At 40.0% G+C, this 12,810-nt stretch overlaps 3 protein-coding genes across 7 annotated transcripts in view; 2 read left to right on the forward strand and 1 right to left on the reverse strand.

Annotated features, from left to right (window-relative positions):
• Positions 1 to 12,810, reverse strand: part of LOC100645268 (serine/threonine-protein kinase KIPK1) — a 77,265-nt gene that overhangs the window by 26,051 nt on the left and 38,404 nt on the right. Inside the window, exons 1-2 of one of the 4 annotated variants that reach the window (XM_003402166.4) lie at positions 5,922 to 7,016; positions 2,529 to 4,694 (exon numbers count right to left, since the gene is read on the reverse strand). In XM_003402166.4, coding sequence (XP_003402214.2) covers positions 2,529 to 4,235 — 1,707 coding nt within the window. In that variant the 5' untranslated portion in view covers positions 4,236 to 4,694; positions 5,922 to 7,016. Of the gene's footprint in view, positions 1 to 2,528; positions 4,739 to 5,921; positions 7,017 to 12,810 lie in introns of those variants that run through there. The other 3 variants (XM_020867515.2, XM_048414104.1, XM_048414105.1) reach the window with 3 other exon arrangements.
• Positions 7,722 to 10,209, forward strand: LOC100652178 (guanine nucleotide-binding protein-like 3 homolog). The gene is made up of 7 exons (XM_003402061.4): positions 7,722 to 7,888; positions 8,038 to 8,142; positions 8,234 to 8,601; positions 8,661 to 9,400; positions 9,465 to 9,690; positions 9,762 to 9,945; positions 10,025 to 10,209. Exons 1-7 carry the CDS (start codon positions 7,870 to 7,872, stop codon positions 10,117 to 10,119), a joined length of 1,737 nt encoding a protein of 578 aa, XP_003402109.1. The 5' UTR covers positions 7,722 to 7,869; the 3' UTR covers positions 10,120 to 10,209.
• Positions 10,602 to 12,687, forward strand: LOC100643181 (arylalkylamine N-acetyltransferase-like 2). 2 transcript variants are annotated; one of them, XM_012318230.3, is made up of 4 exons: positions 10,602 to 10,996; positions 11,710 to 11,891; positions 11,993 to 12,153; positions 12,319 to 12,687. In XM_012318230.3, the coding sequence occupies exons 1-4, from the start codon at positions 10,783 to 10,785 to the stop codon at positions 12,518 to 12,520; spliced, it is 759 nt and encodes a 252-aa protein (XP_012173620.2). In that variant the 5' UTR covers positions 10,602 to 10,782; the 3' UTR covers positions 12,521 to 12,687. The 2 variants fall into 2 exon arrangements, with proteins under 2 accessions (XP_012173620.2, XP_048270075.1); XM_048414118.1 differs by having other exon boundaries at positions 10,859 to 10,996; positions 11,604 to 11,891.

Raw genomic sequence — 12,810 nt, forward strand, 5'->3', positions numbered from 1 at the left:
GGACACGACCTCCAGCACGGCAGCACCGACGTTAATTCTCGGAGAAAAGTACGACAACTTGATAAATTTTCAACTACGCGACGACACACTTTTGGGCAAGCTATCGATGGCCAGGTTCGTAGCTATCGAACCGCGTGATTATACAAAATCGTGCTAAATAACTTCGTTAATGGAAAGTAGCGTCGACAACGACAAGATGTTGGGGCACGCTCTTGGACTGTTGGAGCGCGAAAGTTCAGAAGACTTTGACCTACGGTACAAATCGCAAGGACCCTCCAGAACGCCGGAGTACGCGGTGGATTTATTTTTAAACAGAATGCTCGCGATACGTGGCTCGGGGGAATCATCGTCGTCGCACCACAGGCCGTACTCGATTTCCTGTTGACCTATTTATATCGTACCTAGCCGATGAGAAACGACGCTCTCGTCAAGATTCTCGGCTCGGTTCGATAGCTTCCGATGACACTGACGCGGTCATCCTTGAATCGTCCGCAAATGCCCGGCAAATTGCGGGGGTTTTGCCTGCAACGGAACTGGACCGACTTTCTATCGTCACCAGCGCATTCGGCTACGTGCAAAATTATGCGCGTACTCGAAAACACTTGCAGGATACGTAGCTAAGTACGTGCGTGTTTGTTAGTCGCGTGGAAAAGAGGACTGGGAGAGAAGCAAAGGCGAAACGACGCTACACGGTGCTAGATACGCGGGGATAAGAAAAGCACCGGTTAACAGTGCCGTGGAGAAGATAGAGAATAAAGAAGGCGCAATAGAGGAAGTGGTTGCAGACTAGGGGGAAATTGTGACTTATAGCATCCTTCCAGAACATCGTATCTACGTACGTACCAGCAGAAACCTACTTCTGCACATTATGGTACATTACGCGGTTCAACTTGTGCGATGTGAAATTCACCTATGATTTAGCGCGAATTTTCCACGTTGACCGTTACGTAACGCTGTTGGATATAAAGAAGAATAATTTCTAGAAATATCGAACAAAAACGGGGAAAAAAGTTGCGCGTCATTTCTTAAGTGCCGTTAGGCTGTTTAAACGATGTAACGTTCCGCTGCGCGTAAAAAGTTCCATAACAGGAATAAATAATCTGTCACGAAAGCAACGAGAAGTTATGCCTAGCACCTGGCTCGGTAGAATGAATACGAAAGGCTTGTGTTCGATGCTCCAGGTGCGTAAAAAGTCGACGAGCTGCAGCCAGCCCTAACCAACATAGATACGAGCAGATGATTTTTCACGAATCACGTCTAACGAAGCTTCGGAAGAAGGAAGAGCGTGGCCATGATTCCACGTTTCGTTATGTCACAACGTTTTGTTCGCGATGTAAGGCGCAAATCCCCCCTTGGATCTTTTACCTCGTGGCAAATGCTTTTGGCCGAGTAGTCACTTTGGTCCGACACGATATTTCATATTGTCAACTACTTGCATATTCTGTGCATAAAGATGTACGACGTACGTCTGACTTGCAAACAGCTATCGTATTTTTCTTTCAAATTCAAATTTCATTTCAAATTAAATTTAATCACCTAACCGCCTGATCAAAGAATAACGTACGCGAAAAAATATACCGTGTCACTTACTTAAATTGCCTTTAGCATTGATTATTGGACGTACCATATACGGGAAGCTTTCTATATGGTTAATTGCCATTTTCTCCGAGTGGGTACCGTTATTCCAATGACAATTTATCCTACCGTTTACGATGGCGTTATTAATTCACCTTCCGCTGAATATACGAATACTTTCCATGAAAATTTGTGGAAGAAAATTTGTCGAAAAAAGACCTCAAGTAGGTAAGCAATTGCTGCCAACTGCTTGGATTTATTTTATTGTTTCGAGCGAATGCTAATTAACTTGCAAAGGTGCAGTCACTGGACCAAAAATCGTGCAATTGTTTACAAATGAAATCGAGGAATCGTATGCATGAAGATCTTCGAGGCAAAAACGTTTGACTGCTCGTTAAAAAACGAGTAACCGCATGGTTACGGATGGAATTAATTTAGAGAGAACGCCTTGGAATTATTGCACGCATTCGTATCTAATCTTCGCTGATGTTAGTCTACTAACAATTGCCAAGATAACGCCGCTGCTCTGTATTGCGAAGCGAGCGACTAAAGTGCGTGATAATACATAATGTATTTAAAAGGCAAAGAAAAAGAAAATGAAATGTAGGAAAAAAAGTGGCAAAACAGTGTTATATCAAAGAGAAAACTTTCCTAATTATTATGCCTAATTATTATTCGTATTCTAATTGTACATTCCTCGGCGAGAAACGAGCCGAGAATATCGTTCCGAGAAAAATATTCGCGATAATGGCTCTATTATGAAACACGTCCGCGCATCAGAAACACGTCGAACGACTCATCACGATCCTGTTACTTTTCTCCATTTGCTAAAGTACTCGGTCAAGCGCAAATTACAATTTATAGTTTAAACGCAATCTGCGATACTTCTTTATTATTCTCGAATAACGCAAAGTCGTTATATCGATAAAGCGATACGTGAAACTTGGTCCTACCTTGAACACTTCCGAAAAGAATCCAGCACCGATCTTCTCCATATAAAAGTCATCCAATCGGTTCAACGAGGCAACCGCATGCCTCAACGCCTGACAGGAAGCACCTGTCCTCCTTTTCGAGCCGGTATCCTGATACGTATCACTAGGACACACATTCAGGTTGCAAATATTGCTTTCCATTTCGGTGGGTCGCCATGGATCACGGCACTTTTCTCGTTCCTTGTAACTTCGAGGCGAAGACTGCAGTTCGGTTGGAAGATCTTGCGGCAAACAGGAAATGCAACTTTGCAACGCGTCGCCGTTGGATTTCATCCAGTCCTTCGACGGTGTGGACGTGGTAAAGTCCCCTCTGTAATTTCGTTGCTCGTAAGTGCCCGACGACGAAGTTGCCGAAACCACCAACTCCATCGTATCATTGTTGGCAGCGTACGATTTCGCGGACGACTTCTGGCAAGATTCATCGGTCGACTGAATCACAGAAATCGCGGTGAAGTCTATCGGTGAGTCACCTAACTCGCTGTTAGACTCCGAGACGGGTCGACATTTTCCGTTCGACACCGTGTGTCCTGCATCCGAAGGCTTCGCGGTAGATTGTTTGTTTGCCGCCAATGGTGCAGCCTGCGCGACGCTCCTCTGCGTCTCTCTGGAAATAGACTTTCCTCCGGGTAAATGTTGCTCTTTACCAGCGAGAAAATCGCGGTTCGGACCGACCTGCTTTTTTGCCAATTTCAACGAGTCTCTCGAGCCGGAGTCGACGTTCGAACTGCTCAGACTGGTGGAACCAAACACCCTCTGCGATTTCGTGGCACTGGTGGACGCGCAACTCGAAGATTTCCCGTAGCTCGTACAATTTGAGTTGGACGTGCACTTGTGAGTGGGCAAGTTTGACGCGACGCTCGTCGCCTTCGCCACCGTGTGACTTCTTCCGTGGCCAGAAATCTCCTTGGCCGAGTATTTGGAGCAGGAGTTCTTCGCGACCGAGCAGCCAGTCGACTCGGTCCTGCTAGGTCTGTTCACCTCGACGAACGAGATCGACGTTTGGGAAAAATTAGACGCGGAGCTAGGAGTTTGCGAACCACCATATAGATCGACACTCGCCGTGTTATTCGAGTCTTTCGAGATTCTCCATACGTTAGATTTATCGTCGATGGAAACTGGCTCCGCCGTCAACGAACCGCTCGACTCCTTCGTTGACCTTCTAAGTTTTTTATCGTCGAGACACTCGGAGGACGTACACCGATCATCCTTGCATCTCCTTACTTTCGATTTGTCCTCGATCAAGGTAGCTACGTCAGGTACCACGCTAACGTTGCAATTCTCCTTAGATCTCCACGATTTAGTCTTGTCGTCCGTGGCAGTCGGATACTCGTTCAGAGAGCACGATCCTTCCTTCGCTCTCTTCGGTTTCGAGTTGTCATCGGTGATACAAGGTGGATCGAAAATGACGGAGGGGTTACAGTTTTCCTTCGATCTCCAGAGCTTCTGCTTGTCCTCCGTTCCCGTAGAGGGTGCCTCGGAAACTACGGGCATACAATGGTCTTTCGGCCTCCAAGGTTTCGACTTTTCCTCGGTGAGGGCGGCTGGCGTCTCGTCGACCGAGAAACACGGCAAACACGCGGTTCCACTGGGTCTGGCGCACGACTTGACCAACGTTGCATCGTTCGACGGCGGTCCAGGTGTGTTCGACGGTGGCACCTTGCCGAACATTTTCGCCGTTATTGTGAAAAGATTGAGCAGCTTGAATCGGGACGGAAGGTCGTCGCCTTTGCGCGCTGCATTACACAGATTATCAGTCTTGTCGGTGGACGTGACAACGTCTCTTGATTCGCCGTTCAAACGAACGAGGTCGTCGATTCTCGATCGGGAAGACTCTCGAGGCGACAACGAGCTACGTCCTTGAAGCGGTAGCCCGACATGTCAGGATCAGATTTAAACTTCGGTATGCTACGCTCGTCTCTCTCTCTTTTGGCAGTGGGATCACGCGTATCGAGGAATCACAGTGGACTAGGACATGATCCTAGCAGGGGACGCAGTGCGGCAACCAGTCAACGTCGATGAACTCGAGAAGCACGTGGAATATCCGCAGCGGCGAAACTTGGCACATCTCTCTCCTTTTCGAGCGTCCTCGAAACATGGGGAGGAGATTTTGGCTATTCTGGAAGAAATCTGCATCCCGCAAGACTGGTCAATACGCTAACCTCTTTCCGTTTCTGCAATTGAAACAATTTTATTCGATTCTTTATTTGCCGTTATAAGTGCAGTTAATAGTGACCGATATCGGTACAGTTTTCAATCGCAACAAAATGCCAGTGAAACGATCATGTACTTACCAATTGTACACGCTCGAACTGTTTCAATTGCAAAAACCTTAATATAACGAATATATATATATATATATATATTGAAAGCTGTAAAAATGAAAAGCGGTTTATCAGATTCAACCCTCTGCAATGATTCACCGCACTGACCTAGCTCAAACTCGGTGGAAACCCATGTACACATAGATATAACGTATATATATGTATATATATGTATACGTATATATAGATTCGCTTCCGTATACGAACGATATAGAGGCGATGTTTTCAAGAATATGTCGTGTATGGAAATTACGCTTGCTATTAAAGTAACTTTTGTCGCGGTTCTTCGACGATAAACTAAATGTCTTATTGAAAGAATAAATAATGTGCGAAATACTAGAAATATTTGGCGGTACTCGTACAACGTGGCTCGCGGTGGATACGCCAAGTTCTCGTGCCCGGGAATGCGAACAGATTTGTTAAATAATGCGGATACCTGTGTGCAGGTTGGCTGAGCATACGCGGTGATACATTACATGGTGCACACGGCGATTTGATTTACAAAGCAGCGCTACTTCTTCTTCCACCGGTTGCGGCAGATGACCGTTTTCACACGCGAGAAATGCAATTTATGATAAAAAGTACACGGTGCAATTACCAGAGGCCAGCTATATTTAATTGGTATATAACACGGCGCTGCGGCCTGATACCTTTTTACAGGACAAAAAGTGCTTTCTGACGAACGTCCAGTGTCTTGTTCTAGTTCTAGAAACGCGATATTATCGCTTAAATATGGCTGGGTGAAAATTTTTGTTCGATAAAGCGACTCGCAAAGGCGATTATTTTCACAGGCAAAAGTAAACTTTGTATGTTATCGATATAGCGGTTTACATCGCAATAAAATATACGTAGAGTTGGATCGCGTAAATGTCCTCGATACTTGATTACGGAAACTTATTCTCGAGGATACATAGAGTTCGTACTATAATTCAACGACCCTTACGTTAGATCGAAAGAAAAAATACAAAGACAGTAGAAAGCTCGATGCACCGTGTTCCGAATGCATGGAGAGACAGTAATCGAAGCAACATACCTGCGGGAGTGAAAACGATGCGTCCACTGTTTCTCTTGCTTTAAGTCTTACGAAGATGTTAATTTTTTCGAGTCAGAAATTACGGGACGAGTCCTTGAAAAAAACACGACAACGCGAGCGATAACTGAGAAAAGCGCGGTCGGTGTTACTGTCAGTGACAAACGCGCTCGGGATACATTCGATCTCGAAAGTGGCGTGAAATTCGCTGGGCCTGTTGGCAGCGTGGTGTTAGGTTGATTTTAGAAGACCTTGAACTACGTGAGAGAATTCGGGCTCGCGAAGAACAGCACGTCAAATACTATCGACAGATACAGACGAGACGGGAGGCATGACCGAACGGCATCTGCACGCTGTCACTTTTGTTTACTGTCCGAGAATGAACCTTCGCTCAATGGAACCTTGCGACTCCGAAATGACGCGACCCAAGCCCACGATACTCGATTGCATATCGTGCGATCACGATCTTCTTATTACTAGTACGATATTTTCGCAATCTAGAACCGTGAACGGTCGATGAGCCGAGTAAACAGTGGGACACCAGTGCACATCCGATTTGAATTTTCTCGACAGATCGTCTGTTCCGAAGTCACAACATATACATCACAGTACGCACTATGCACCAGTGAACACCGCACCTCTCGTCACGTGGATTGCCGCGCACTGAATTTTCCTAAATAACGATGCTATGCGATATTTCGTTTGCGAGACTACAAAAGAGACCGATTCACCGACAACGCCAGACAGCGGCCATTACAGAAATGAACTGCTCCGCCATACGCCGTCTATCGGCAATACCCGACGTCCCCGCTTATCCCCACCATTTTCCCTCCTAATGAATTGAATGTAAAGACGGGCACGTCTTTCGAATGTGCGCATTCTAAACGCGGAATTTTTTCTTGCTTCTTAGGAACACTTAAATTCGAACAAAACACGCGAGCTTGTGAATAGAATATTAAGCAGGAAAGATTCATCGTAATACAGGCAAAGATCTTATGAAGATACCAACGTTTCCTTCTTCCCTTTCTTTAGCAAACAATATATGGTATGTGACTAACATTAGACGAGCTTATAAGTCTAAAAAGAAAAGATCTTTTCTCTACATCTCATTATATCATCTAAAAAAAAAAAAAAAAAAGGAACGTGTTTTTTAATAAAGCACCGTATGAATAACTTTTGATTTGATTTCGTGTAGGAATAGTACTAATATTATGAAAGTAACGCTACATGAATAAGAATAGAGAAATTGTATCACTTGTTCAATGAAAATCTACGAAACAACGATTTCACGGCACGAAATAATTTATGAGAATTTCCATTCCGACCTTACTACCACGATCTCGTCTCTATGATACTAAACAACCAGTTTTTGCGAGGCGGAATGAAAGTGTGAGAATTCTCATATGCATACAAGTGTACCTTTCACTGTCTTTCAACAATTTTCAGTTTCTCATACAGCTACTTAAATTTCTACATACCATTCTATTACTCTCGGAGACGCAGCAATTTTGATTTAATTCATAATTTATGGAGTTTAAAACGATCAAATTTTGTCTTATTAATTTTCATTTTAAATCTCAAATTTACTTCTACGATGTGTACTTGTCCAACAATCCGATATAAACTCATAATCTACGAATTTCCCATAAACTTTTAATAAATTAAGAACGTTAAAAAATGATTTACGATTTATGAAAGAATGATAATTTAAAAAGAAACGCATAAAACGAAAAACGAATTAAACAGAAATAATTATATTTATATGGCATGACTGAATTCGATATGAGCCGCAGATTCTTAATTCTCATGTTTCCCAGACTGCTTGCTAACCTAACTTTAGCGTGTATAGTTACGTGCACGCGATATTTCCAAGTGTACTTTGTTCGTTTAATAACGCATTTATTTTGTTATTGTATGTAACTATCAAAAATTAGTATTACAAGTTACGAGAATGGCAAAATTCTGTTTGAGTGAGTTTAATAATAAGACTACTTTAATACAATTTATTTATTACATATGTAACAGAAGGTTATGTTTATCTTATTTGTTTTAAGAAATATAACACTTCTTCTGTAGTTAATTATCTTATTACGTTTGTTTAATATCATATTTATTGCAGAGAAACAAAGTAAGCGTATGCCAGCTCGAAAAAGATATAAAATCGAGAAAAAAGTTCGGGAACACAATCGAAAGTTACGAAAAGAAGCAAAAAAGCATCCTAAACGTAAATATTTGCAGCTATACGTTTCAAACGTTATTTACATTTTAACAAGAGTAGTTGTAAAATATATTGATGGTTTCTTTTGATTTTGTAGGAAAACCGAAAGTAATTGAAGTCCCAAATCAATGCCCTTTTAAGGAAGATATTCTTAAAGAAGTAGAGCTTATGAAAAAGCAACACGAAGAAGAGAAACAAAAGCAACGTGAAGCTGCGCGTCAAAGAAAGCGAGAAGAACTTGCCAAAACCAGTCTTCAAGGATTAGTCTCAGCTGCAAAGAATAAACAAATGGAACATCAGAAGATGGAAGTAGATGCTGTGCATGAAAAAATAAAAGATGCTTTAGTTAAAGAGGAAAATTCGTTAAAAGCTTATTACAAAGAATTCAGGAAAGTTTTGAACGCAGCTGATGTCATTCTTGAAGTTGTCGATGCTAGGGATCCTTTGGGAACAAGATGTAAACAGGTATGTCGATATACGTTATGAGCATCAATAAGGTATCAAGTAACTGGTTTACGTTATAGGTTGAAGAAGCTGTACTGTCTGCGAAAGAAAATAAAAGATTGGTTATTGTCCTAAATAAGGCAGATTTAATACCCAGAGAAAATTTAGATCAATGGTTAACGTATTTGCGTGGGAGTTTACCGACTGTGGCATTTAAAGCTTCCACTCAAGACCAAGCTAAAAGATTAGGTAGAAGAAAATTGGGGAGAAAAACTGAAAGCATGATACAAAGCGGTACCTGCTTTGGTGCTGAGTTACTATTGTCGCTGCTTGCAAATTATTGTAGAAATGTTGAAAATATTAAAACTAGTATCACAGTTGGAATTGTCGGGCTTCCAAATGTTGGTAAATCTAGCGTTATTAATTCCCTAAAACGTAGTAGAGCGTGCAATGTGGGAAGTACTCCAGGAATAACGAAAGCAATGCAAGCCGTACAATTAGATTCCAAAATAAAATTGTTAGACTCTCCAGGAATAGTCTTTGCTAATTCTGGAGAGAACTCCGACGAATCTTCGGTGGCTTTAAAAAATGCAGTCAAAATTCAATCGTTAAAAGATCCGTACACGCCAGCAACCGCTATTTTGAAAAGAGTTTCCAAGCCACAAATAATGGAGATGTATAACATACCTGAATTTTCAACGCCCGATGAATTCTTTGCTTTAAAAGCTACCAGGATGGGGAAATTTAGAAAAGGTGGTATACCTGATATGGTAGCAGCAGCGCGCAGTGTTTTAGATGACTGGAACTCTGGAAAAATAAGGTATTTATGAAATGCTATATTACATGGTCTATTGGACGTATAATAATTTACGTTATTTCAATAGGTATTATACCGTTCCACCTGAAGAGCCGAATTGTCACCTGTCTGCAGAAATTGTAAGCCAAATGAGTAAAGAATTCGATATCGAACGTTTTGCTGCAGAAGAAAAAATGATGATCGATAATTTCATCGAAGAAGAAACTGCGAATAAACAAACTATTGATCCAGTATTAATTGCAAGTTCTGGTCCAGTTATATCCGCTATGGAGGTTGACTTACAAAAACAAGCGGTAAGTCAGATTTTATACATTTATATACGTATTTCTTGCTGATTAAGTTATAATGATAATCATTTTTGTAGCAAATTAAGATACAAAACAAACTGAAGAAAAAGATGGAGAAAAAATTGGAGAAATCGAAAAATCAGGTAAATGAACCGAGGAAAAAGAAAACAGATCCGATTTTTGAAATCGAGGGCAATCAGAAATTGAATAAACTTAATAAACTACAATTTAAGAAAGAGAAGAAAGACCGAGCCAGGAGAGGTAAGAACGCGTTTGTTTCTTGAGACATTATCTTATTTAAAATTAAAAATTAATCTATATCGTTGTCTGAATTTTATAGAAAAAGCAGCTGTTAAATTGGCGGATCAATTGGGAGAATTCAACATTTCAGCATCCGATGATTATGACTTTAATACAGATTTTGCAGAAAAGTAGACGTAAACATGTTTATTCTAAATATGTATGTAAAATGTAAATAATAAGCGATGTATAACAATAAAAAAAGTATTGTTTTCGTAGAAATAATTATCGACGAAAGATCAATTATTGACGAAACATTAAGACGGTAATCTCTTTACTTTCTTCTATTTCTTATTTTCATTACTTTCACTTTTTAACTCTGTTGATTTCGTGTTGCATTTTTGTGATAAATTCAAAAATATAACGGGACAATATATATCTATTTCGTGCATTTTATATTTTATTTCCGATTATTTATATATTATCTGTGCTGATTTATCACAAAGTACATTTAATTTTTTACTTATATTATTTATTTTAACTTATCACGTAGCAATATTTGATTACGCTATATAAAAAGCTATCGAAAAAAATGCTTGTATCATTTGCCATATCATAAGAGGATGCAATCGAGAAAGAGCAAAGTTGGCAGTGGAACGATAATCAGTGTATACATATGATAACACAACTACCGCATTACACAATTCATCGGTCATTCAGTTAGTAGACTTCAACAAGGCAACAGTAACAGATGGCAAGTGATTTTTAATAGTTATTTTTCCACGCATTTTCATCGCGTAACCGGGCTATTTGTTACAATTTTTCTTCGTGCAATATAGTTTTTGTAAAACAAATATAATGAGTAAGAACAAGGGATGCGAACCGTCAGTTACATTTCCGATAAAGCCACCTGGCCCACCGAAAGTGTGGAAAACTGTCGAGATTAAAAAAAAGAACGCGGACGTACCGATAAAATTCACCATTCAAGAGGTACCGGAAGACAGGTACGACGAGGTAGTAGAACATATGTGCAAGTATTTCATTGCCGACGAGCCCATGTGTAAATGTATAAGTAAGTTTGTTTTACTCTTCTAAACATTATCTAATTTTAACGTCAATGTTGCGGCGAAATATCATTGAAACGAATTTATATCAAAGGCGAAAAATATTATGATAACACGATAAAACAGATTACAGATAATAATATGACTGAAAAAATAATCTCATGTAACATCGCCATTCATTTATGTGACGAAGCAAAAAAGCCGCACAATACTAACGTTTTTATTTAATTATACATTCGATAAGGCACCTTGAGAATGCCGCAAAATTTTGCATAAGGCATCCGATTATGAAGAATATGAATATTAGAAATTTTTAAGTATTTTTCATATCGTTCATTTATAGAAACTTAAAGATATAGATCGAATACAGTGTGAAATACATGGATCAGTTGGTGTAAAATTTACATACACGTTCATTAATGCACCATAAAACATTTTTGCCTTGTTGCTCTTCTTTTTTTCTGTTTTGTCACGTTTCAGCTCCTTGTTTTATCATCCGTTTCAAAATCGTCCCGGTGCGACGTTTCTTTTCATTCTCTTTCAATTCAACGGTGCTTCTTTTACAGTTGGTATCCGTTCTTTTATATTTCAAGCGTATAAAACATTTGATTACAGTTTATCATATGCACATCTATGTCGAATAGTATTTATGTGGAAGGAGGAATAAGATTTTCGAGATGCGCAGGGAGCAGAAAACATTTTAATTTCTCTGTTTCTGTAGACGGGATAAACGATCCTGAATACGTGGAAACATTTCGATGTCTTTGGGACGAATTTATAAAATGTGGTTTGTCCGTCGTAGCGTTTACAGAGAATCCAGATGGTGGGAAACCTATAATTGCAGGAGCTAATATACTTACGTTATCTTTCAAGGATGAAAAGTTCGATATGGAGAAAATTAAGGTAATTACGATTCATTTCTCGTGATTCATAAGAATGAGTAACGTTAATATTTGTATACCTCTTTGACGGGGTATTGAACGTAAATGTTAAATAATTTCTAGTCAAAGAGGGGGAATGATGTGATGGATGTTGTGATAAGATTGAGCAAAGAAGCAAATGTGTTTGAAAAATATGGGGTGAATAAATATATGAACGCCTTTGGCCTTTCCGTAAATCCAAAGTATCGAGGAGCCTCTCTAGGTGCTCATCTTCTTAATGCCAGGTACAAAAGTTCAACTATTCCCTTTGACGTTTTCCAATATCCTCCGTTTGTTCTGTATTACTCGCTGCTTTTGATGTATATAATTCGCTTTCTATACATTACTTTTTAGTTTAATTTAATAGTTTTATCTTGTTTGTAACATCCAAATAAATAATTTTTGTTTAGGGTGGAAGTAGGTCGAGAATACGACATTCCGGTAACAGTCACGGCATTTACCTCGCCGATTTCACAGAAATTGGCCGAACGATGCGGCTTTGAAACCCTGGTTGAAAGAAATTACGACGAATTTGTGGATAAGAAGGGAAATTTAATGTTCCCAGGAATCGAATCGAAATCCATGAAAGTGATGGGCAAGAGGCTCTTTTAACATAAACGACATATTAAAGATATGATATCTAGTAGTTTAATACTAATTAGTATTAGTTAAGATAGGGATAAGTATTAGTTAAGATAGGAATAGCGATAAAAATAAATGAGAGAAATGGGACCCCTTGTAATCCGTAAGGTAAACAATAAAGATACTATTCCAACATAGTGCAAGATACGAGTAACGAAGCAACATTGTCCACTTCCGGGCATAGCAAGGGGGACAAGACGAGTAAATTATCTGACAATAGGACAAACGATCTCAATTTGCGTCAGCGGAAAGCTTTATTC

The sequence above is a fragment of the Bombus terrestris genome, chromosome 18 (genome assembly GCF_910591885.1).
Source record: "Bombus terrestris chromosome 18, iyBomTerr1.2, whole genome shotgun sequence".
Classification (NCBI taxonomy): Eukaryota; Metazoa; Arthropoda; class Insecta; order Hymenoptera; family Apidae; genus Bombus; species Bombus terrestris.

Excerpts from the sequence above, each read along its gene's own strand:
- LOC100643181 (XM_012318230.3), top strand. The coding sequence starts at position 10,783 with ATGAGTAAGAACAAGGGATGCGAACCGTCAGTTACATTTCCGATAAAG. Across the intron at positions 11,892-11,992 it reads TCGATATGGAGAAAATTAAG|TCAAAGAGGGGGAATGATGT; the intron begins GTAATTACGATT and ends AATAATTTCTAG. Across the intron at positions 12,154-12,318 it reads GCTCATCTTCTTAATGCCAG|GGTGGAAGTAGGTCGAGAAT; the intron begins GTACAAAAGTTC and ends ATTTTTGTTTAG.
- LOC100652178 (XM_003402061.4), top strand. Across the intron at positions 8,143-8,233 it reads AGCAAAAAAGCATCCTAAAC|GAAAACCGAAAGTAATTGAA; the intron begins GTAAATATTTGC and ends TTGATTTTGTAG. Across the intron at positions 9,401-9,464 it reads TGGAACTCTGGAAAAATAAG|GTATTATACCGTTCCACCTG; the intron begins GTATTTATGAAA and ends TTATTTCAATAG.